Raw genomic sequence first — 24,704 nt, 5'->3', positions numbered from 1 at the left:
TTCAGTACTTTTTCTTCTGAAATGTTCGACAAACAAAAATAAATGAGTTTATTTGTTAAATCACTGTAGCTAATGTTACTAATGATGTAATCTGTCTAACTCACTGGAGGGTTGATGTGTGAATAAATAGAGAATTCCCTGCTCATGTATCAGCCATGCACCAGTCACACACTTTCAGCTTGGACACTATTCAGAATGGAGCAACCTCCAATTATTCTGCTTGTGAAAAAGAGTTACTACCCGATTCTCTCAGCTATTGGTGTTCCTGGTGAGTTAGTATAATCTGCTTGTTGTGAATTAGTATAAATGCTCCCCCTGATCTACCTGCTTGTTCAATAATGTGACTGTGTTACATCTTTGATAGTTGTTGGAACCAACTCACGAACCTCTTGCTCTTACTTTCCTTGGTTCTTTAATCCGAGACTTGAAATAATGTTAAAGTTTGTGTGTAAGAATTTTTGTTCAGTACAATCAATGCGAAGATCTTTGGACAATTCTGTTATTTAGTGCCAACATAGGGATTAGATTAGATTCCCTACAGTGTGGAAACAGGCCCTTCGGCCCAACAAGTCCACACCGACCCTCTGAAGAGCAACCCACCCAGACCCATTTCCCTCTGACTAATGCACCTAACACTATGAGCAATTTAGCATGGCCAATTCACCGAACCTGCACATCTTTGGATTGTGGGAGGAAACCGGAGCACCCAGAGGAAACCCACGCAGACACGGGGAGGATGTGCAAACTCCACACAGACAGTTGCCCAAGGTGGGAATTAAACCCGAGTCCCTGGCATTGTGAGGCAACAGTGCTAACCACTGAGCCACCGTGCCGCCCTAAATGTAATGCAATACATGTAATACGATGTGTGGGTGATTTTCCCACATAATGACGTCTGTTATGATACAGAGATTGACCCCTTCTTCTAACTAAACTAAGCCACCCAGGGATGAGCACCCCACCTTGTAATCTGTTAAAATGTGTGAATGAAAGAAGTTCCCTGATTTTCACTGGATAAATAGAGAGTAACAATTTATTTATTTAACCATAACAATCAACACTAACAGAACTAATGACAAGCCAAACGTTCCCCTAACTAACCACTATCCATGGCCACAATTCTATTAATATGCAGTTCCAATAACACTTTAATGATAACAATAAACTAGTACTTAATCTCTTAAAGTCCACACGGATGGTCTTCTCTTCTTCCTGCAGCCTTCTTTCTGCTTCTTGCCAAATCTGCTGTTTTCTCCTGTGTCTCCCTCTTACTTTATACTTAAGTATTTTAGGTTATCAAATGTCTTGGTACCTCTTAAATGGATAATGCCTCCTCAGAGATTTCTTTGAGAGCTTTCCATGATAGATGGGCAGTTAGTTGTGATCAGTTTTCAAAATGTCCTTCTTTATATACTCCATTACTCCAGCCATCTCATTGGTCCGAAGTTGTCATTGCAATCAAATTTAAATTCTTTTTTTTGGTATCTGGGGCATATTTAAATTAATTGATTTGATTTCAAATCTGGTTATCTTACTTTCAAAAAAAGCCCAACCCAAACTAATGTTAATAACCCTACTGCTAATTGTTACATACTATCAATTCTCAGTATCTCTGTAACTCTGTTTGCTAGTCACAGGCACGTGTTGTCAAAATCTCTCAGCTCAAAAAAGCACTCTCTCTATCTTAAAGGGACTGTACATGCTTTTGACTTCATAACACTTCAAAAATAATTTTATCTCACATTGTTGCATTGATATTTTGCATGGAAGCAAGTAAAATACTCGCAAACTGTATCTCCATATAAAAAGTCATTGCGTCATACAACACAAAAACAGACATTTTGGACTAACCAATTCATATCAAACATAATCCCAAACTCTACTAGTCCCACCTGACTGCTTTTGGCCCATATTGCCAAACTTTGCCAATTTATGTACTTATCCAAATGTCTTTTGAGTGTAGGAATTGTGCCCATAACCACCACTTCAGGACGTTCATTCCACACGTGACCCACCCTCTGTGTGTAAAATTTGTCCCACAAGTCTTTTTAAAATCTCTCTCTTCTCACCTTAAAAATGTACCCCAGTCTTGAAATCCCCCATGAAAGACACCATACAGCTGATCTTGCACTTCAACACCACTTCCCCCCATCCCTTCCCTACATCTCTGGATTGTCTGAGAAACCAGATATCTGTCTCTCTCAGCCAGTGATAGAACATCCATAATCTTGTATATACAAACTTCCATAGATTGTGAAATCCTTTACTGAAGAATATTTCCATCTACTTCATAAATCATTGCTGCCATATTTGAGACTGTGTAGATGTATTTTAGATTGCCCAATCAGTGGGAATACCTTTCAGGCTTGATCATTAAAGCCCCTTCAGAATCATGAGTGTTTCATGAGTCTTCTAAATTTCTGGGATATGGACCAAATTTACTCGGCCTTTCCAGTATTCACAGCAATTCACTTTGGTTCACTTTCTGTGTTGCTTGTACACTTGCACGCATGTTTCTTCAAAACATTGCAAGCTTCATGCCTCTTAAACAAGTACTCAGAATTTCCATTGTTTTGATTAAGGTCAATAATGTCAAACTTCCCCACTTAATATTCCAACTGTCATGTCATTGTCTACTCAATTAACTTGTCTTGGTCTCTGTGCTGCTTCTCTGACTTCTCCTTGCAGCTTACATTCCCACACAGTTTTATATTGTCAACAGACTTACATACATTACTCTGTGTCTTTTTATTATATTCTATAAACCACAGAGGCCAACGCACTGACAGTTGTAGCACTCAACTTGTTATGGTCTGCCAATCTAAAAATGTTCCATTTATTCTTACTTTCCCTTCCTGGGTTGGGGAAATTTGAATTCAATAAATATCTGGAACTAATAAAAAAGGCAAATGTAATTGTGACCTTCTGCAAATCCAATTCTGTCTCCATGTTAAAATATTACCCTTGACTCAGTAAGCGCTAATATTCCTTCCTCATGGTTCTCCAGCTGATATTAATTTGTTTAATGTCCTTACTCTTAATAGGAAATAGGTTATTCCTTATTTTTGATATGAGACATTTATAGTAAAAATAGATACAAAATGTTTATTCAATATCTCTGCCATTTGCTCATATTCATAATAATTTGGGTTTTTTAACTAAGGGACTAACATATAGTTGAACTATTGTCTTTTATTTGGTATTCCTTTGATAGCCATGAACATCTGTTATTATATTCATGACCAGTCTACTCTCATATTCTATTTTTTCCATTGTTGTCAATTTTGATGCCCTCTGCTGGATTCTAAAAGATTCCCAATTCTCCATTGTGTTTTAATTCATTGCAAAATTAAGATCACCTCATGCTAAGCTTACTGGAAGTGATGGTGTACTGGCAATATCATTAGAATAGAAACCTAAAACCTCAGCCTGCTGTTTTGGGGGCATGGGTCTTTACCACACCATGGCAGGTGGGAGATTTGAATTCAATAAATGCCTGAAATTTTAAAAAGCTAACCAAAAAGTGGTCATGACCAATGTCATACCTTTTATTTTAAAAAAATCGATTTCACCATTCACCCTTAGAAAAGGAAATCTTCCATCAGTGTGTAATCTGGCCTACATTTGATGCAATACCCACAACAAAATGGTGAGTTTTGAAATGTTTTCTGATCAATTAAAATTGAGAATAATTGCTGCCTAGTTAGAAATACCCATATCTAATGAATGAATGAAATATCTGTCCTGTCCTGTCTGAGTTTTTGATTTTCATTGGAATGTATTCTTATTGTTAAAAATCACACAACACCAGGTTATAGTCCAACAGGTTTAATTGGAAGCACACTAGCTTTCGGAGCGACTCTCCTTCATCAGGTGATAGTGGAGGGCTCAATCGTAACAGAATTTATGACAAAAATTTACAGTGTGATGTAACTGAAATTATACATTGAAAAATTGAGTCTCTGTTAAGCCTTTCATCTGTTAGAATAGTTTCACTTCTTTCATGTGTAAATCACAAAATGTTTTTTTTAAAAGTTGCATTCTTGAGTTAGCTGTTAACAATGGTGATAGCTAGACAATATGTTGACTAGCTATCACCATTGTTAACAGCTAACCCGAGAATGCAACTTTTAAAAAAAATGGTTTTGTGATTTACACATGAAAGAAGTGAAACTAGCATTGTATTCTAACAGATGAAAGGCTTAACAGACAATCAATTTTTCAATGTATAATTTCAGTTACATCACACTGCAAATTTTTGCCATAAATTCTGTGTTACGATTGAGCCCTCCACTATCACCTGATGAAGGAGCGTCGCTCCGAAAGCTAGTGTGCTTCCAATTAAACCTATTGGACTATAACCTGGTGTTGTGTGATATTTAACTTTGTACACCCCAGTCTAACACCGGCATCTCCAAATCATGTATTCTTATTGAACATTTTGAATTGATTTTTTAACTATTTCTTATTGTTTGTTTCCAACAATATTTTGTATCTAGTGATACTTATAATATCTCCCTTCTCTTTCTTACAGTGAACCTAATAACAATTGTAATTCTCGTCCAAGGCAAGTGTGGTCTTTCCAAGTGTATCTCTTTCTACATGGTAGCCATGGCAACAGCAAATCTACTGGTCTTGACCAACAATATAATGATATATTATATTCTGAGTTATCATTTTCCACATTCATTCCTGTCTCACACTCCTGTGTGCACTTTCATTTTGTACATGGCCATTGTCAGCCTTGATTTGACTGTTTGGTTCACTGTCTCTTTCACATTTGACCGTTTTATAATTATCTGCCACCAGAGGTTGAAAGCAAAATACTGCACCAAGAGAACAGCATCAATTGTTATAACAATGTTCTCTATCCTGATTTTTATTAAAAATATTCCTCTTTGGTTTGCGTATGAACCTGAACGCTTAATTCGCAAAATGCAATGGGGCTGTCGGGGAAGTTTGACTTTTTTCTCCTCAACTGTTGGTGTAATGTCCGTCTGGTTTCACAGCATTTGGCGGGTTTGGCTTCCATTCACCTCAATCATTTTGTTAAATTCTTTGACAGTGAGATGTGTTCTCGTGGCCACAAGAGCCCGTAGAGCTCTCCGGGGTCACACACATGAGAATGAGAGAGATTCAGAGATGGAGAACCGAAGGAAATCCATCATTTTACTCTTCACGATATCAGGCAGTTTTATATTGTTGTGGCTGACAACAAATGTGAGCTTTGTAACGACTAAACTAACAAACACGACTTACTATCGAGGAGACCGTACATCCCCTGCGTACATTGCCACAGAGTCTGGAGCGATGATAAAATTTTTGGATTCCTGCACAAACACATGTATTTATGCAGCTACTCAGAGGAATTTCAGGGAAGAGTTTAAGAAGGCTCTGAAATTTCCCTGGACATTGACTGATAGATTGTTGAAAAATGTACAATGTCAACCTAGATCTTTATTCAGAGACTAGAATTCTGTTTCAGCTCCTACTTTGCTGAGGCTGAACATTCATCCTCTGGCCATTTTAAGTTGGCTTCTGTAACAAACCAGAAATGTGTGATTATATTTGATCTTTATTTGTGGATTTCTAAGTGTTAACTTTCTTAGTAGTAACAATAACTTAGCTTATGATTCATGGAATTCTAATCAGATATGTCAATTTGTGATTTCCAAACTCTATGTTTCTTCTTAGAATGCATTCTGATATTAGAGAATATCCAATGTCATTGAGTGACTTGCTTCCCTGTACCAAAAATATTTTGGAACAAATGTATGGGTGTACTGGAGCATCATTTTAAAGTATACCAGGTGAATTGGAACAGTATGCATTATTGATAAATCTTACTGGTTCCCATCCTCGCAATCCTCCAGACCACAGAGAATGATCTGAAGTTAAAGGGAAACTGACCCTATTTTTACTGAACTAGGCAACTTTGGTGTCTTTTTCATGAATATGTAGATTGCACATCCAGCGGAGGTCACACTCATATCTTTTGGCTTTTGCCTCTGTAAAAGAAACTCTGGTTATGATGCAGTTGTTCCTTTGGCAAATAATGATCCCATTCCCTGGAGCTGTTGTCAATATTTTCCAAACAAGGTTAAGTTGCCTTTGTCTTTTTTTCTAAACTACTGAAACTGTTAAAGGAATTAAGTGCCAGAAGATTGTTTTTTTGTATCATCTTGAAAGTCTTAAAGCTCTCACAGATGCTTTATTATTTTTGTTTTCATTATTTCATCAATTTTGTTTTGGAGTTGTAAACTAGTAAGTGTGAACTAAAATTGACTTGTGCCTCGGGGTGGGCAGCAGTTTATGTTGAAAGGAAAGCAAGCAAACAACCTTACCCTATTTGTGAAGACAGACCCAGAGTTAACTGCCTTTGGTTCCTGAGTTAACATAATCTTTGCTTTATTTTAGGGAGTGGTCAGATTGCAAATTGTGTTTTGGATTGGTTTTTCTGTAAAAGAAGGAATGCAGCTGTAGATGCTACAGCATGAAGGTTTGAAAGTTCCTTGTTTAACCTCCCAGGAGCATCCCTTGGAAGTTCAGTGATTAGAAACCTAACTTATAGGTACCACTGCCTTTATTTGAGCAAACTGACCCTGGTTGACACCTTCAGAAAATGAACCAAGAAAGCATCATCTTTGCCTGTGGAACAATGCTTCATGAAAACCACTTCAGTAATCTGGCCAGTTTTATTTTATTCTTATCTATATCCCTTCACAGTGTTTCTTTGTCTGTCTGTGTTTTGTGTGAATGGGGTTGAAAACAAAGGATGCATTGTTTAAAAATGTATTCTATTCCCTAGAGCTGTTGTTGGCATGTCCGAAACAAGAGTAAGTTGCCTTTCTCTTATATATTCTCTAACATAGACAGATTGGATGACTTTATTATTTAATTTTACTCTCTAACTTTACGATATGGTGATTACATTTCTAAGACTTCCTTTTAAGCCACAGACCTGTTGTTAAGAATTGATCATTCGCAGAGTCTTGGGTTATTCAAAAAAGTCTGGTTAGGAACCATTGTAGTCAATGTTGAGGATCTTTGAAGATTTTAATTTTACTGTGTTGTAAATGCAGGGGTAGAAAGGCTGCTTTGGTTCAGCTCTCTGTCTCCATGTCATACAATAGTGGAGGAGCTCATTGAAAGGTTTTCAATGAGGCATAAAGGATAGCCCAGAGATAACTGAGAAGCAGTTCCAGGGTCACAGGTTAGTTGGACAGCAAGAGGTGCAGACTACTTCTTTGCAGCATAGATTTTTAGCTGACCTGCAGGGAAGAAGTCAAGAGCGCTTGGCTAATCCTGTGAAGTCAGGCCTCAGGAAGAGTCTCGAGGAGCTGATAAAGTGGGAAGGGGATTGTGTTAGTAGGAAGCTGTGTGGGGGGAGGTGGTATTGCTCAGAAGATGTCTGAGAACATTAACGTTTTAGCACAATGAGAGTGAGGGCTTTGAAAATTCCCATAGCAGTAATTGCTTCATACAACGGAGAAGGTTAGAATTGAGGGAAAAAAACAGGCATTTGGTGCAGCCATTTGTAGGTGAAAAGCTGGAGCTGTCCCTGTGAGTAAGGACTGGAGTGCAGATTCAGAGACAAGGGGAATGTGAACCCAGGACAGAAGGATGATTGGTCAATGACAGGAGCATTCATTGGGACAGTCCATGACAGAAGGGATTTTGAGAGCAGGTTTCAAGGCTAGATCGGCAAAAGTTAAAAATGAAGAAAAAGCTGTGATGACTTTTGAAGTTTAATGATATTTCATGACCCATCACGCAATTCACATTTGAGGGAGTTGCTGAGATATCTATGGGATCTGTCCTGGAAGCATTTTTCTCTGCGATGTGCGCTGTGGTGTGTTCAATGGCAGGATATTACCCATTGTAAAGTGTTATGATTGTTCAAAACAATGGAATCTTGTGGCTTTATCCTCTCAGCAAGTCCACTGTTTATTTTACAAATAAAGGTTACTGGTCCCTAAAATAAAACAAAAACTGAGGATGCTGGATATTGACCCTGAACTTCCAGTTGCCTTCTCCTTCAGTACACCACCGTGTTCCCTGGACAGTAATTCTATCTTGGGCTTGCTGTCATATTCTGGTGAAGCTCAGCACAAGTTCGGGGAACAATCTATCATTCTTCACTTTGGGAGCCTGCAGCCTCTCAGAATTAACATCGGGTTGAATGACTTTATTGTCTGATTCCATCTTCCATGGATTTTTCCCACCTCACAGCCAGGCCTGTTATGACATGGGCTATTTTGAGCACAGACACCAATTCTAATATACTCCTGGCCCATTATTTTCTCACTCTTAGCTCTTATTATCACTTATACAGCTTGTCTTCTCCCCTGTCCTGCCAACCAATATCTCCTTGTTTACCTACCCTGTTCCCATTTCTCTTTCTCTGAGCTCTGTCTCCATATCCCCTCACCTTAACTCTTCACCTTTCACCCACTTCAGCATAAGTACTTTTTCCAAGCTGCTAACAGTTCTGATGAAGTGCCACTGGACTTGAAATGTTCGCTTTGCTTTCTTCCTACACATGCTGCCAGACCTGCTGACTTTCTCCAGCAATTTCTGTTTTTGTCATTGGTCCTTAATCACATTGTAATATAACTTGGTGATCTCTTCCTGGGTAACATAATTTTGGTGGTCAGCTCTGGCAAAACACGTCAATTGCTTCACATGTAACAAATTATATCTACATACATGAATAAACATCGATTGTAGACAAACCTTATTTTCTAAAATTAAAATCCCTTCTCTTTCACAAAACAACATTACAGTCATCAATGAAATTTACGTTCTCATGACTTAACAGATTGTTAAACTTAAAAGTTAATCTTAATTCAGAGAAATACCAATTAACAAGGGAAAACAGAATGGTTTTTACCATTCAGGAGGGGAAAAGAAAGAATAGATGAATTATGTCACTTGTTGTGTTTGCTTTCACGGTTTATGCATCTATAAACTCCTTTGCATTCTGGTATCCACAGCCAGGATGACAGGAATCAAACTTGTTTGGTTTGTATTGTAATGGAGCTTGGATACTGGAGAAAGTGAGGACTGCAGATGCTGGAGATCAGAGTCGAGATTGTGGTGCTGGAAAAGCATTCGAGGAGCTGGAGAATCAACATTTTGAAGGGCTTATGTCTGAAACTCAATTCTCCTACTCCTTGGATGTTGCCTGACCTGCTGTGCTTTTCCAGCACCACACACTTGAAACTTAGACACCAGCCATGGTTGAGTCCCCAAGCGTACTGAGCTGGCCATAACTTCCAATTTAGCAAGAGTCATAGAGTCATAGGATCATAGAGTGATCCAGCACGGAAATAAACCTTTCTGAGTAACTAGTCCTTGTCAACCAAATTTCCCAAACTAAATATGTTCCACCTGCCTGCGCTTGGTCCACACCCCATCAAACATTTCTTCTTCATGTACTTATCCAAATGTCTTTTAACATTGTAATTTTACCCATATCCACCATTTCATCTGGAAGTTCATTCCACGCTTAAATCACACACTGTGTAAAAACATTCCCCCCCATATCTTTTTAAAATCTTTCTCCTCTCACCTTAAAAATACACTCCCTCCTCTTTAAGTCTTCCAGCCTGGGGGAAGGAGACCTGCTGTTTATATTATCAATACCCGTCATGAATTTATAAACTTCTACAAGGTCACCTCTCAAACTCTTGCACTACACCACAAAATCTCCCAGCATATCCAGCCTCTCCTTATAACTTGAACCTTGTATTCCTGGAAACATCCTAGTAAATCTCTTCAGATCCTTCTCCAGCTGAATAATCTCCTTCTTATAATAAGGCAACCAGAACTGGACACTCCAGAAGAGGCCTCATCAATGTCTTGTCCAACCTCAAACATAACATTCCAACTCCTATGCTTAAGGTGTGATTATGATCTCTCATTATACTCATTTTAGTTTAAAATGCTAGTCTTTGATCCACTATTCTCTCTCTCAAATTAATGTAAAATTTAATATTATGATGACCACTGCTGCTTTAGGTTGCCCCTCCTACAAATTCATTAATTAATCCTAATTTGTCATACACTAATATTTTTGGTTTATCCTGTTCTTTCATTGAATCCAGAATGTATCAGTAAAATGTGTTCTGTAACAACACGAGTAATTCTAGTTTTAATGTAAGTTACCATGAGTACTGGAGTAACAAGATCAACTCTCATGTCACTTTAGGGTAGCATTAGCACTGGATGTAACATGATCAGCTCCAGTAACAATGCAGGATATCACGAGCGCTCGAGCATTGCAGTTAACCCTTGTGTCAAGGTAGGTTGCCACTAGTACTAGAGTAACATGGTCATGCCAATTCAAGATACTATTTGTGCTGGAGTAACACAGTTGTTGTTACTGCCAAAGTAATGTATAATTAGTAGTGCAGTAGTGTAGTGAACTCAAGTGAAAATATTTGATACCACTAATACTGGTAGAATATGCTCACTTATGGTAGAGAAGGAATAGGACATTACAGATGAGTGAATAGCAGAGTCAGGATGACAGCTATTGGGGAATCTGTCTCCAGCAATCCGACATGAATGGAGATAGTACCACCACAATATTGACAGATTCCAATCTACATTTGTGCAAAGTTGTTTCATTGTAGGTTGTTCTGTCAAATTGTTTCATAGTATTTTCAACACATTTTCTTCTGAAATGTTAGACGAACAAAAAAAGGATTTGAGTTTGTTTGTTAAATCACAATAGGGAATATCACTGATAATGCTGCCTGTCTGACTCACTGGAGGATTGATGTGTGAATAAATAGAGAATTCCCTGCCCATGTATCAGCCATGCTCTAGTCACACACTTTCAGCTTGGACACTATTCAGAATGGAGCAACCTCCAATTAATCTGCTTGTGAAAGAGAGTTGCTACCCGATTCTCTCAGTTGCTTGTGTCCCCGGTGAATTGCTGTTATCTCCTTGTTATGAATCAGGATAAATATTCTCCCTGATCTACCTGTTTATTCAATAATGTGATATGTTTTCTGTGGGATTGTGTCATACCTTTGATAGTTGTTGGAACCAACTCATTAACCTCTTGTTCTTGTGTTCCTCGTTTCTTCAATCTGGTAATCTTATAGATTCGATAATGTGCAAGTTTGTGTGCAAGGATTTTAGTTTAGTGCACTGAATGTTTGCTGTTTTGGACCATCCTGTCATTTAGTGACAACATTGGGCTGTAATATAAATGTGTGGTGAGATTTCCCACATGATGGCTTCAATAATATATTTGTCTCACAATACTGTGTTGACTTTTGCATGGAATCAGTACAACATTCACAAATGATGTCTCCATATTTGTTTATACTAGATTTGCATGAACACAAGAGATAGGAGCAGGAATACATGATACTGCCCTTTGATTCTGCTATCGAGTCCCTAATCAGATTGCAATATAATATGGTGATCTCTTTCTGGGTCACACCATGCTGGTGGTCAGCTCTGGCATAACGTGAAGTGCTTTACCTGTAACAAATTATATCTACACACATGAATAAAATTGATGACAGGCAAACCTTACATTTTAAAATTAAAGAATTCCTTCGACTTCTCAAAATAACATTGGGTGCACCAATGAAATTTCAGCCCCCGTGACTTAACAGGTTGTTAAACTTTAAAGTTAAACTCAATTCAGAGAAATAACAATCAATGAGAGAAACAGGACAGTTTGTACTGTTAGAGAAGGAAAAGAATAGATGAATTTCACTCTGTTTAGATTACTTACAGTGTGGAAACAGGCCCTTCGTCCCAACGAGCCCACACCCATTCTCCTAAATTTACCCCTTCACCTAACACTACAGGCAATCTAGCATGGCCAATTTACCTTACCCAAACAGGAGGAAACTGGAGCACCCAGAGAAAACCCACGCAGACATGGGAGGAATGTGCAAATTCCACACAGTCAGTCACCTGAGGCGCTGAGGACCAGGTCTCTCGCGCTGTGAGGCCACAGTGCTAACCACTGTGCTACCGTGCCACCACGTTGTGAATACAGGGGTAGAATGCTTGGTTTGTTTTGGCTCTCTGTCCCCATGCCATGCGATAATGGAGGGCCCATTGCAAGATTTTTAATTGGTCACTAAGGGCAGTTCAGGGGTCATTGAGAAGCAGTTCCAGGTTCGCAGTTTAGTTGGAAAGGAAGAGGGAGAGACTTCATCTTTGGAGTGTAGATTGTTAGCTATTCTGCAGGGAAGATGTCAAGAGCACTTAGCTAATCCTGTGATTTCAAGCATCTGGAGGAGTCTCGAGGAGCTGATACATGTGGGAAGGGGAGTTTCTAGATTGTGTTGGTGGGAAGCTGTGTGAGGGAGGTGGTATTGCTCAGAAGAAGCCTGAGAACATTAACATTTCAGCACACTGAGAGAGGGACATTGAAAAATCCCAGAAGCAGTAATCGCTTCATGCAATGGAGAAGGTTAGAACTGAGGGTGAAAGCAGGCATTTGATGCAGTGAGCTGCAGGTGAAAAGCTGGAGCTGTCCCTGTGAGTAAAGACTGGAATGTAGATTCAGAGACAAGGGGAACATGAACCCAGGACAGAAGGATGATCGGTCAATGACAGGAGCAGTCGCTGAGACTGTCAATGACAGAAAGGCTCTTAAGAGCACACTTCAAGGCTGGATTGACAAAAGTGAAAAACAAAACATTGTGATTATTTGTGAAGTTTAATGATATTCAATGATCCACCATGTCATTCATATCTGAGTGGAATTTCTAAGGTGTCCATGGGATTTGTCCTGTAAACATTTTCTGTGTGATGTGCTCTGTGGTGTGTTCAATAACAGCATATTATCCTTGTGTTCCACATGTTAATTCCAAATGGACTGTAGAATGCATTAGTGTTCACCTTGTGAAGAATACCCTGAAGCCTTATTCATTGTAGCCAGTGACTTCAACCAGGCCAACATCAAAGGGATGCTACATTAACATCAACACCTCTCCTGTCCAACCATGGGCTGAATATCCTTGACATTGCTACACAAGCATCAAAAATGTCTAATGCTCCAAAACCCATCCACACTTTGGAAAATCTGATCACAGCAATGTGTTCCTCCTCCCAGCTCACATGCAGAAGGTAAAATGTATGGACCCAGAACAAAAAGCAGGACAGTGCTGGTCTGAGGCTGTGAAATCAGCTCTGTGCGATTGCTTTGAATTGGTGGACTGCTCCATTTTCAAATAACTCAGTGGCCAATCTAGATCAGTATGCCATCACTGTCATGTACTTCATTAGCAAGTGTGTAGAGGACTATGTGCCAAAGAAGGCAATCCGTATTGAATTGAATTTGCTTTATTGTCACAATTAATCAAGTGAGTACAGTGAAAAGTTTATAATTTGCCAATTTCAGTGCTATTTTGGAACAAAGATACCTTGGTTAGAATTAAAATTCCTACAGTATGGAAACAGGCCCTTCAGCCCAACAAGTCCACATCGACCCTCCGAATAGTATCCCACCCAGACCCATTGTCCTAACCTATTACTCCACATTTCCCCTGATTAATGCACCTAAACTATATATTCCTGTACAAATTCTTCAGTTATAAATCTTAGACAATAGAGAAATAAAAAGTCCAGCATTGCAGAAATGAAAGGTTAGAACAACAATCTTCGAACCCAGACGTGCTGACACATAGCCTCCAGTCTGCAATGGGCCTTGGCTCCAGACCCTGCCTGGCTTCACCTTGACATTCATCAGGCTGGGAGATCACTCTGGAGACATCTTTAACTGGGAGAAGATACGGAGGCCATGCCAGGCTACGTACCAACCCGGAGGACTACCATGCCAGGCAGAGTGGATGACATGCCATGCTGGGAGATGCCATGGTGGGTCACTATGTCAGGCTGGAGGACCACTATGCCTATCCAGAACGACCCCTTGTTGTGTTTGTGGTAAGGCCAGGAGTTGTCAGAAGCTGGGAGTCACAGGCCGGGAGTTGTCAGAGGTCTGAGATGTTACAGCTGGGAGTTGGTAGACACTGTGAGACAAGAGGCAAAAAGAACACAAATGGGGGAAATTATGTTCCCCATCCAGAAACCATCAATGAACCAGGAAATCCATTGCCTATTGAAGACCAGGTATGCAATGTTCAAGTCAGACGACCCTGACCTTCACAGGAGATTCAGAGACGACCTCCATAAGACCATTAGAGATGACAAGAGGCAATACCAAAGTTGGAGATCCAAGCTAACCACACAGAGACCTGCCAACTGTGGCAAGGCACGCACGAAATAATGAGCTACAAAGTGAAGCAGAACAGAATAGTGCACAAATTCACATCCCTCCCTGAGGAGTTCAATGCATTTTACACTTGGTTCGAACGGAAGGTCAGTGAAACTGTGACACCTGCCCTGACAGCCTCTGATTGAACTGTTCCCTCAGTCACCTCTGCAGGTGTCAGATCGGCCTTCTTGAGAGTGAAACAACAGAAAGCGACGGGCCAGATAGAGTCCCCAACCATACACACAGATCCTGCATGGACCAGCTGGTGGAGGTATTCACTGACATCTTTAACCTGTCCTTACCACAATCTGAAGTCTCCACCTGCTTCAAGAAGACCACCATCATCCCGGTACCAAAGAGAACACACGCAACATGCCTCAATGACTAAAGCCCAGTGGCTCTGTCCTCCATAATTATGAAGTGCTTTGAGAAGTAAGTCATGGCCCACATTAACTCTGGCCTCCCAGCCTGCCTTGATCCCTTGCAATTTGCCTACTGGCACAACAGGTCCACAGCAGACATCATCTCCCTAACCATACGTTCATCCCTGAAACGTCTGGATAGAAGGAGACTTACATCAGGCTTCTACTTATTGACTACAGCTCCACACTCAACACTATAATCCCAACCAAACTAACTCCAGACTCCGAGACCTAGGTCTCTGCTCTGCTCCCTGCAATTGGATCAGCCTTCTGACTCACAGACCGCAACCAGTGAGGATGTGCAACAGCACCTCCTCCACGACAACCTTCAACACTGACATCCCACAAGGCTGTGTACTCAGCCCCTTGTACTCTCATGACTGTGTGGCCAAGTTTTATTTGAACTCCATCCACAAGTTCGCTGGTGACACCATCTTTGTAGGCTGGATATCCAACAATGACGAAACAGATTACAGGAAAGAGATAGAGTGCTTGGTGGCATGATATAAAGGTAACAATCTCTCTCTCAACATCAGCAAAACTAAAGAGTTGCTCATTGACTTCAGGAGGCACATTGGAGGGCATGCCCATATTGACCTCAATGGAACTGAGGTGGAGATGGTCGAGAGTGTCAACTTCCGAGGAGTGACGATCACCAACAATCTGTCCTGGACCCAATCACATTGCTGCAATGAGCAAGAAGGCACAATACCTCCTCCTCTTACACGGGAAGCTAAGGAAATTCAGCATGTCCATAAGGACTCTCACCAACTTTTGTAGATGCACCATAGAAAGCATTCTATCTGCATGCATCACAGCTTGGTATGGCAACTGCTCTGCCCAGGACCGTTCAAAACGACAGATAGTTGTGAAGACAAACTGGTGCATCACACAAACCAACCTTCCATCCATCGACTCTATCGACACTTCTCGCTGCCTCAGAAATACAGCCAATATCATCAAAGACCCCTCTCATACAGATTATAATCTCTTCAAACCTCTTCCATCAGGCAGAAGCTTAAACACACATACCAAAATGTTCAAGAAGAGCTTCTTCCTGGCTGTGATTAGAATTCTGAAAGGTCCTCTCAAATATCAAAAGTAATGTTGATCTTGCTTTTTTTGCACCTTTTTTGCATCCATCACTTTGTATTCCTCACACATATCCGCTCACCTCTCCCCTTCACCTCCTCCTCCAGTTGAGCTTCAGCATAAATAATATGTTTTCTCGTTACTAACAGTTCTGATGAAGTGTCACTGGACTTGAAATGTTGCATTGGCTTTCTTCCTCCACATGTGGCAGACATGCTGAATCTCTCCAGCACTTCCTGTTTTTGTTATTGATCCCCAATCATATTGTAATACAACGTGGTGTTCTCTTGCTGGGTAACATTATGTTGGTGGTGAGCTCTGGCATAATATGTAAATTGCTTCACATGTAACAAAGTATACCTAAGCACATGACAATGTATTGGTTATAGACAAACCTCACTTTCTAAATTTAAAGAATCCCTTCTTAAGAAGATGCTTTTTCAGCCAATAATGATATTCCAGTTCTCATTATTTATCTGTTGTTTAAATTAAAAGTTAGTTTAGTTTCAGAGAAATACCAACTGACTAGAGAAAACAGATCAATTTATACAGTTCAGGATGGAAAAAGAAAGGAGAGATGATTTTAAATGTTGTAATTGTACTTACATCCATCACTTATTCTGGAAATTCATTCCAGACATAAAGCACTTTCTGTGTTAAAATATTGTTACTCATGTCTTTTTTAAATCTTTCTCCTCTCACCTAAAAAATATGCCCTCTAGTCTTAAAATTCCCCCAACCGAGGGAAAAGATGCCTGCCATTCACTATACTTATACCACTGATAATTTGATAAAGTTCAAGAAGGTCACTCCTCAGCTACCCAAATTCTCTCAGTTATTGGTGTCCCTGGTGAGTTGCTGTCATCCACTTGTTGTGAATCAGGATAAGTATTCTCCCTGTTCTACCTCCTTGTTCAATAATGTGATGCATTTCCCAATGTAATTGTGTTACATCTTTGATAGTTATTGGAACCAACTCATGAACCTCTTGCTCATGTTTTCCACATTTCTCAATCTGATAATCTTGCAGATGTTATAATGTTCAAGTTTGTGTGCGAGGGTTTTAGTTTAGTTCAGTGAATGCTAGGATTGTTGGATAATCCTGTCATTTTGTGCCAACCTTGGGCTGTAAGATGAAGGTGTTTGTAGAGTTTCGACATGATGGCTTCAATAATAATGTTTCTCACATTGCTATGTTGGTACTTGCATCAAATCAGGTAAAATGCTCTCAATCTGTGTCTCCATAAATATTTAAATTAGATTAATAGCAACACAAGAGATAGGAGCAGAAATATACCATACTGCCCTTTGAGCCTGTTCAGTCATTCAAAATTATCATGACTGATCTTTGGCATCAGCTTCACTTTCCCACCCATCCCTAGAATCTCTGGACTGACTGAGAACATTCACAATGCTGTAGAATAAAAACTTCCATCAGTTATCAATCCTTTAATGAGGATATGTTTCAGCTGTTTCCTAAATTATCGCCCCTGTATCTGAGATTGTGTTCATATATTCTAGATTGCTGAGTCAGTGGGAATACCTCTCTATGTCTATCTATCAAGTCCCTTCAGAGTCTTGAACATTTCCTGAGACAACCTCCTCATTTGTCTAAACTTCGGGGGAAGTCATTCAAATTGACTTGGCCTTTCCAATTTTTAAAATATTTCACTTTTACTAACTGCCTTTATTTCTTGTAAAAGTGCACACAGGTCCCTCTGAAAAGTTACAAGTTTCATGACTTTGAAGCAAATCTGCAGAGTTTATATTCTTCTAATGAAAGTGAATAATGTGAAATGTCCCCGCTAAATTCTTCAACTGCCACGCTGTTGTGTACTGAATTAACTTGTTTCAGTCACTATGCAGGTTCTCTGAGTTCTCCTTGCAGCTTACATTGTCACCCAGTTTTGAATTGTTATCAGACCCAGTTGCATTAATTTTTGACTCCATTTAATGTAGTCTGCAAATCACTGAGGCCAATGCATTGATTCCTGAAGCACTCCACTTAAACTGGTCTGCAAATATTCTTCATTTTGCATATTTTCCCTTTCTGTACATGTCCAATCCTATATCCATGTTAAAGTATTATCCTTGATTCATGAAATCTTATTTTTACTTCCTTAACGTTCTCCAGCTGATATTAATTTGTCTAATTTCCTTGCACTTAATTGGCCCTAGGTTACCTTAGTTTTGGTATGAAACATTGATTTGCATAGATGAATAAAAAATGTTTGCTCAATATCCCTCCACATCATAACAATTTGTACTGTGATTTGTAGTGAGAGAGTAACATTTGGTTTAGCTACTCTCTTTCTTTTGGCAAGCCTTGGAAGGCCATGAACATCTGTTATTATATTCTATTTTTTAAATTTTTGTCAACTTTTGGTAACCTCTGCTGGATTCTAAAAGATTCTCAATCCTCCATTGTGCTTTAATTCATTGCAACATTAACATAACCTCATGATACACTTAGCGGAGGTGATGGTATACTGGCAAAATTATTAGATTAGAAATCCAAAACCTTAGCTGCTGTTCTGCAGACACGGGTATCAATCCCATCATCAAAGCTGGGGAAATTTGAATTCATTAAATATCTGGAAAAAACAATCTAACCTAATGCTGATGATGCAAGCAATGTTGTTTTTCTATTTAAAAAATCCTGGCTATTTTACAAATCTCCCTTAGAAAAGGAAATGCTCCATCATTATCAGGTCTGAACTACATTTGACTCCACAACCACAGTAAAATGGTGAGCTCCGATATGCTCTCTGGTCAATATGAAATGGAGAACACTTGCTGGCCTAGTTAGAAATACCCACATCTAATGAATGAATAAAATCACTGTCCTTAACTTACTGGGTTTCTGAATTTCAATGGAACGTATTCCTGTTGAACATTGTGAATTGATTCTTTAAATGCTTAATGTTGTCTTTTGCAAAAATATATTTTAGATCGTGGTGCTTCTACTCACTGCTTTTCTTTTGTCACAGTGAACCTGATAACAATTGTAATTCTCTCATGAGAAAAGTGTGGTCTTTCCAAGTGTATCTCTCTCTATATGGTAGCCATGGCAACAACAAATCTAATGGTTTTGATCATCAATATAATAGTGTGTTTTATTTTCAGTTATCAGTTTCCACATTCATTCCTGTCTCAGACTCCTGTGTGTACTTTCATTTTGTACATGACTTGTCAGCCTTGATTTGATCATTTGGTTCACTGTCTCTTTCACATTTGACCGTTTTATAATTATCTGCCACCAGAGGTTCAAAGCAAAACACTGCACTAAGAGAACAACATCCATCATTATTACAACATTCTCTATCCTGATCTTTATAAAGAATATTACTATTCATAATTGCGTATGACCATGAGCATGTAATTAACAAAATGCGATGGGTCTATCAGGGAAATTTTGCCTTTCTTTCCTCAACTTTTGGTGTGGCTTTCATCTGGTTTAACAGCATCTGCCATGTTTGGCTCCCATTTACCTTCATCATTTTGTTAAATTCTTTGACAGTGAGATGTGTTGTCATGGCCACAAGAGCCTGCAGAGCTCTCCGGTGTCACACACATGATGAGAGAGATTCAGAGATGGAGAACCGAAAGATATCCATCGTTTTACTCTTCACAATATCAGGCAGTTTTATAATGTTGTGGCTGACAGCAAATGTGAGCTTTGTAATGACAAGACTAACAAACATAAATTACTATTGAGGAGACCGTACATCTCCTGTGTATATCGCCACTGAGTCTAGAGCAGTGATAAAATATTTGAATTCCTGCACAAACACGTGTATTTATGCAGCTACCCAGAGGAATTTCAGGGAAGTGTTTAAGAAGGTTCTGAAATTTCCCTGGGCACTGATTGAAAAATGAACAACATCAACCTGGACCTTGTTTGAGAGACTAGAATTCCATTTCACCTACTTTGCTGAGGCTGAACTTTCCTCTTTTGGCTATTTTAAGTTGGCAATTCTCAGGCTTGTGATTAACTGATTATTTACTGATTTCTAAGTGATCACTGACTTAGTAGTAATAACTGAGTGTTTGACCCTTGGAATTCTAATGAGATGCCTCAAAGTGTGGTTTTCATTTGTCTTCAACTTTGTCTTTTCGAAGCTGCACGTTTCTTCTTGAATGCTCTCTGAGTCACAGAACATCCCAAGTCCTTGAGGAATCTGCTTTCCAGAGGGAACAAGCAGCAAAAGGAATACTGGAGATAGTTGGGAATAAATGTGCAGTGTATACTGGAACACCATTTTAAAATATACCAGATGAATTGGAGCTTATTTATAAGCCTTACTGGTTCCGGTCCTCTGAGCCCTACATTTTTTCATTAACAATACTCCAGACCAGACAGAATGATCTGACATGATAAGGAAACTAATCCAGTTGTGACACAATCATGCATGAAGATGTAATTTGCATATCTGGATGAGGTCACACTTATAACTTTCGGCATTTGCCTCCGGAGAAGAAACTGTAGTTATTGCTGAGGCAAGTACTTATCTATTTCCTTGACATTTTATTGTTGGTAATTTCCAAACAAGACTAAGCTGACATTCTCAAAGACTGAAACTGTTAAAGGAACTGATTTCCAGAAGTTTGACTTTGTGTGTTATCTTGAAAATGCTAGCGCCCTCTAACAGAGTGAGCTTGATGACTTTGCTATTTACACTTGCTTTCCTGACATCACAGTATAGTGAATGATTAGGTCACATTTGGAGATGCCGGTGTTGGACTGTGGTGTACAAAGTTAAAAATCACACAACACCAGGTTATAGTCCAACAGGTTTAATTGGAAGCACACTAGCTTTCAGAGCGACGCTCCTTCATCAGGTGATAGTGGAGGGCTCAATTGTCATACAGAATTTATAGCAAAAATTTACAGTGTGATGTAACTGAAATTATGCATTGAAAAATTGATTGTCTATTAAGCCTTTCATCTGTTAGAATACAGTGATAGTTTCACTTCTTTCATGTGTAAATCACAAAACCTTTTTTTTAAAAGTTGCATTCTCGGGTTAGCTGTTAACAATGGTGATAGCTAGACAATATGTTGAAGGTGTTGGCCCTTGTGTTCTCTGTCTATGCCATAATGTTTAGATTGATTCTAATCTAAAAAGTGAGATAACAGAGTTTTACATAAATTCATGCAGTTTTTGAGCTCAGAGCTCTGAGCCACTGAACCACCATGCTGCCCTAAAGTGGTAAGGGAAGTTTCTGGATTATGTTGGTGGGAAACTGTGTGAAGAAGGTGGTATTGCTCAGATTAATCCTCAGAGCATTTCAGCCCCCTGAGAGCTGGGGCATTGAAAAATCCCATAAGTAGTAATTGTTTCATACAACTGAGAAAGTCAGGAACCAGGTATTTGATGCAGCGAGCTGCAGGTGAAAAGCTGGAGCTGTCCCTGTGAGTAAGGATTGGAGTGTAGATTCAGAGACAAGGGAAACGTGAACCCAGGACTGAAGGATGATCAGTCAATGAAAGGGGCGGTTAGTTGTGACTGTCGATGACAGAAAGGCTCTTAAAAAAAACAGTGCGAATCATTGTGAAGTTTAGTGATATTTGATGATCCACCTTGTTGTCCGCAATTAAGTGGAGTTGCTGTGATATCCATGGGATCTGTCCTGGAAGCATTTACTATGTGATGTGCGTTGTGATGTGTTCAATCATAGGATATTATCCACGTGTACCACATTTCAATTTGGGATGTTAGGAACACGTTGTCCATGGACTGTAGACTGCATTCATGCTCATGTTGTAGAGTGAACTGCTACATTTGCTCAAGACCATGGAATATTGTGACTTTATTCTCTTAGTAAATGCAGTGTTCACTTTACAAGTAAAGTTTACTGCTCCATAAAATGAAACAAAGAACTAAGGATGCTGGATATTGACCCTGTGCTTCTAGTTTCTTGTCACTTAAACACACCACCCTGTTCCCTGGCCAGCACTTTTATCTCAGGCTGAGTTTAGTATTCCAGTGAAGCTCAGCACATGCTTGGAGATCAATCTCTAAATATTCACTTTACCACCTCACAGCCTCTCAGATGTAATGTCGAATTCATATCTTTACTGTCTGATTCCCTCTTTCCATGATTCTTTTCCTAGCCCACAGCTGGTCCTATTATGAAACGGGCTGTTGTTAGCACAGCCACCAATCCCACACACTCCAAGGCCCATTATTTTTTTGTGTGCTTTCAGTGCAGCTAACCCATTTTCTCACTGTTAGCTCTTGTTATTATTTATTCAGGTTGCCTTCTGCCCTGGTCTACCATGCATGATCTCCTTATTTACCTCCCCTGTTTGTATTTCTCTCTCCCTGAGCTCTGTCTCCACATTTCCACTCACCTCTCCCCTTCACTTCCTCTCCCAGATCAGCTTCAGTATAAAAAACACTTTTTCCAAACTACTGACAGTTTTGATGAAGTGGCACTAGACTTGAAATGTTATCTCGACTTTCTTCCGATGTAATCTACCAGAGCTGCTAAGTTTTATCAGCAATTTCTGTTTTTGTTACTGGTCCCTAATCAGATTGAAATATAACTTGGTGATCTCTTCCTGGGTAACATCATGTTGGTGGGCAGCTCAGGCGTAATATGTGAATTGCTTCACATGTAACACATTACATCTACACACATGAATAAACATTAATTTCAGGAAAATGTTACTTCCTAAAAGTAAAGAATCCCTTCTTCTTTACGTAGCAACAGTATGGTCACCAATAACATTCCAGTTCTCATGACTGAACAGGTTGTTAAACTGAAAAGTAATTTAATTCAGAGGCCCCTCAAAGATCAGCAAGGCAGCCTTTGTGTGGAGCTGCAGAAAATGGGGGAGATAATAAATGAGTATTTTGCATCAGTATTTACTGTGGAAAAGGATATGGAAGATATAGAAAGTAGCAAAATAGATGCTGACACCTTGCAAAATGTCCATATTACAGAAGAGGAAGTGCTGGATGTCTTGAAATGCATAAAGGTGAATAAATCCCCAGGACCTGATCAGGTGTACCCTAGAACTCTGTGGGAAGCTAGAGAAGTGATTGTTGGGCCTCTTCCTGAGATATTTGTATCATCGATAGTCACAGGTGAGGTGCCGAAAGACTGGAGGTTAGCTAACATTGTGCCACTGTTTAAGAAGGGTGTCAAGGACAAGCCAGGGAACTATAGACCAGTGAGCCTGATGTCAATGGTGGGCAAGCTTTTGGAGGGAATCCTGAGGCACAGGATGTTCATGTGTTTGGAAAGGCAAGAACTGATTAGGGTTAATCAACATGGCTTTGTGCATGGGAAATCATGTCTCACAAACTTGATTGAGTTTTTTGAAGAAGTAACAAAGAAGATTGATGAGGGCAGAGTGGTAGGTGTGATCTATATGGACTTCAGTAAGGCGTTTGACAAGGTTCCCCATGGGAGACTGGTGAGCATGGTTTGATCTCTTAGAATACAGTGAGAACTCACCATTTCGATACAGAACTGGCTGAAAGGTAGAAGACAGAGGGTGGTGGTGGAGGGTTGTTTTTCAGACTGGAGGTCTGTGACCAGTGGAGTGCCACAAGGGTCGGTGCTGGATGCATTTTTGTTTCATTTATATAAATGATTTGTACGTGAGCATAAGAGGTAGAGTTAGTAAGTTTGCAGTTTATGCCAAAATTGGAGGTGTGGTGGACAGTGAAGAAGGTTACTTCAGATTACAACAGGATCTTGATCGGATGGGCCAATCGGCTGAGAAGTGGCAGATAGGGTTTAATTCAGATAAATATGAGGTGCTGCATTTTGGGAAAGCAAATCTTAGCAGGACTAAGACACTTAATGATAAGGTCCTAGGGAGTGTTGCTGAACAAAGAGACCTTGGAGTGCAGGTTCATAGCTCCTTGAAAGTGGAGTCACAGGTCGATAGGATAGTGAAGGCGGCATTTGGTATGCTTTCCTTTATTGGTCAGAGAATTGAGTGCAGGAGTTGAGAGATTGCAACTGTACAGAACATTGGTTAGGCCACTGTTGGAATATTGCATGCAATTCTGGTCTCCTTCCTATCGGAAAGATGTTGTGAAACTTGAAAGGGTTCAGAAAAGATTTACAAGGATGTTGCCAGGGTTGGAGGATCTGAGCTACAGGGAGAGGCTGAACAGGCTGGGGCTGTTTTCCCTGGAGCGTCAGAGGCTGAGGAGTGACCTTACAGAGGTTTACAAAATTATGAGGGGCATGGATAGGGTAAATCGGCAAAGTATTTTCCCTGGGGTCGGGGAGTCTAGAACTAGAGGTCATAGGTTTAGGGTGAGAGGGGAAAGGTATAAAAGATACCTAAGGGGCAACATTTTCACACAGAGAGTGGTACGTGTATGGAATGAGCTGCCAGAGGAAGTGGTGGAGGCTGATACAATTGCAACATTTAAGAGGCATTTGGATGGGTATATGAATAGGAAGGGTTTGGAGGGATATGGTCCAGGTGCTAACAGGTGGGACTAGATTGGGATGGGATATCTGGTCGGCATGGACGGGTTGGACTGAAGGTTCTGTTTCTGTGCTGTACATCTCTGTGACTCTAAGACAGAACTGCTTGCAGTGTTAATGAGGGGAAAAGAATGAATTGATGAATTATGTCACTTGTGTTTTCTTTCACAGTTCATGCAGCTACAAACAGCATTGCACTTTGCTGTCCACAGCGAGGATGACAGGAGTCAGAACTTGTGTAGTTTGAATTGCAATGGAAGCTGAGACTGTAGCTGCGCTGAGCTGGCCATATCTTCCAATCTCGCAAGAATCATAGAGTCATAGAATCAAAGAGTCACACAACACGGAAACAGATCCTTTGGGTACAACCAGTCCCAAACTGAACATGTTCCACCTGTCTGGGTTTGACACACATCCCTCCAAACATTTCTTATTCATGTACTTATCTAAACATCTTTTAAAAGCTT

The 24,704-nt window shown here is 39.9% G+C and overlaps 1 protein-coding gene across 1 annotated transcript; it reads left to right on the top strand.

Annotated features, from left to right (window-relative positions):
• The first annotated feature begins 195 nt into the window (after positions 1–195).
• LOC148150558 (putative G protein-coupled receptor 139) lies at positions 196–24,501 on the top strand. Its single transcript, XM_087975824.1, has 4 exons — positions 196–268; positions 4,535–5,436; positions 10,214–10,306; positions 24,409–24,501. Exons 1-4 carry the CDS (start codon positions 196–198, stop codon positions 24,499–24,501), a joined length of 1,161 nt encoding a protein of 386 aa, XP_087831950.1.
• Positions 24,502–24,704: the final 203 nt, after the last annotated feature.

Source organism: Chiloscyllium plagiosum, unplaced genomic scaffold (genome assembly GCF_037043375.1).
Source record: "Chiloscyllium plagiosum isolate Xiang-an unplaced genomic scaffold, Cpla_swu_hap1 HiC_scaffold_3, whole genome shotgun sequence".
Taxonomy (NCBI): Eukaryota; Metazoa; Chordata; class Chondrichthyes; order Orectolobiformes; family Hemiscylliidae; genus Chiloscyllium; species Chiloscyllium plagiosum.
The sequence above is the reverse complement of the archived record's forward strand: the minus strand, read 5'-3'. Positions and strand labels throughout refer to the sequence as shown.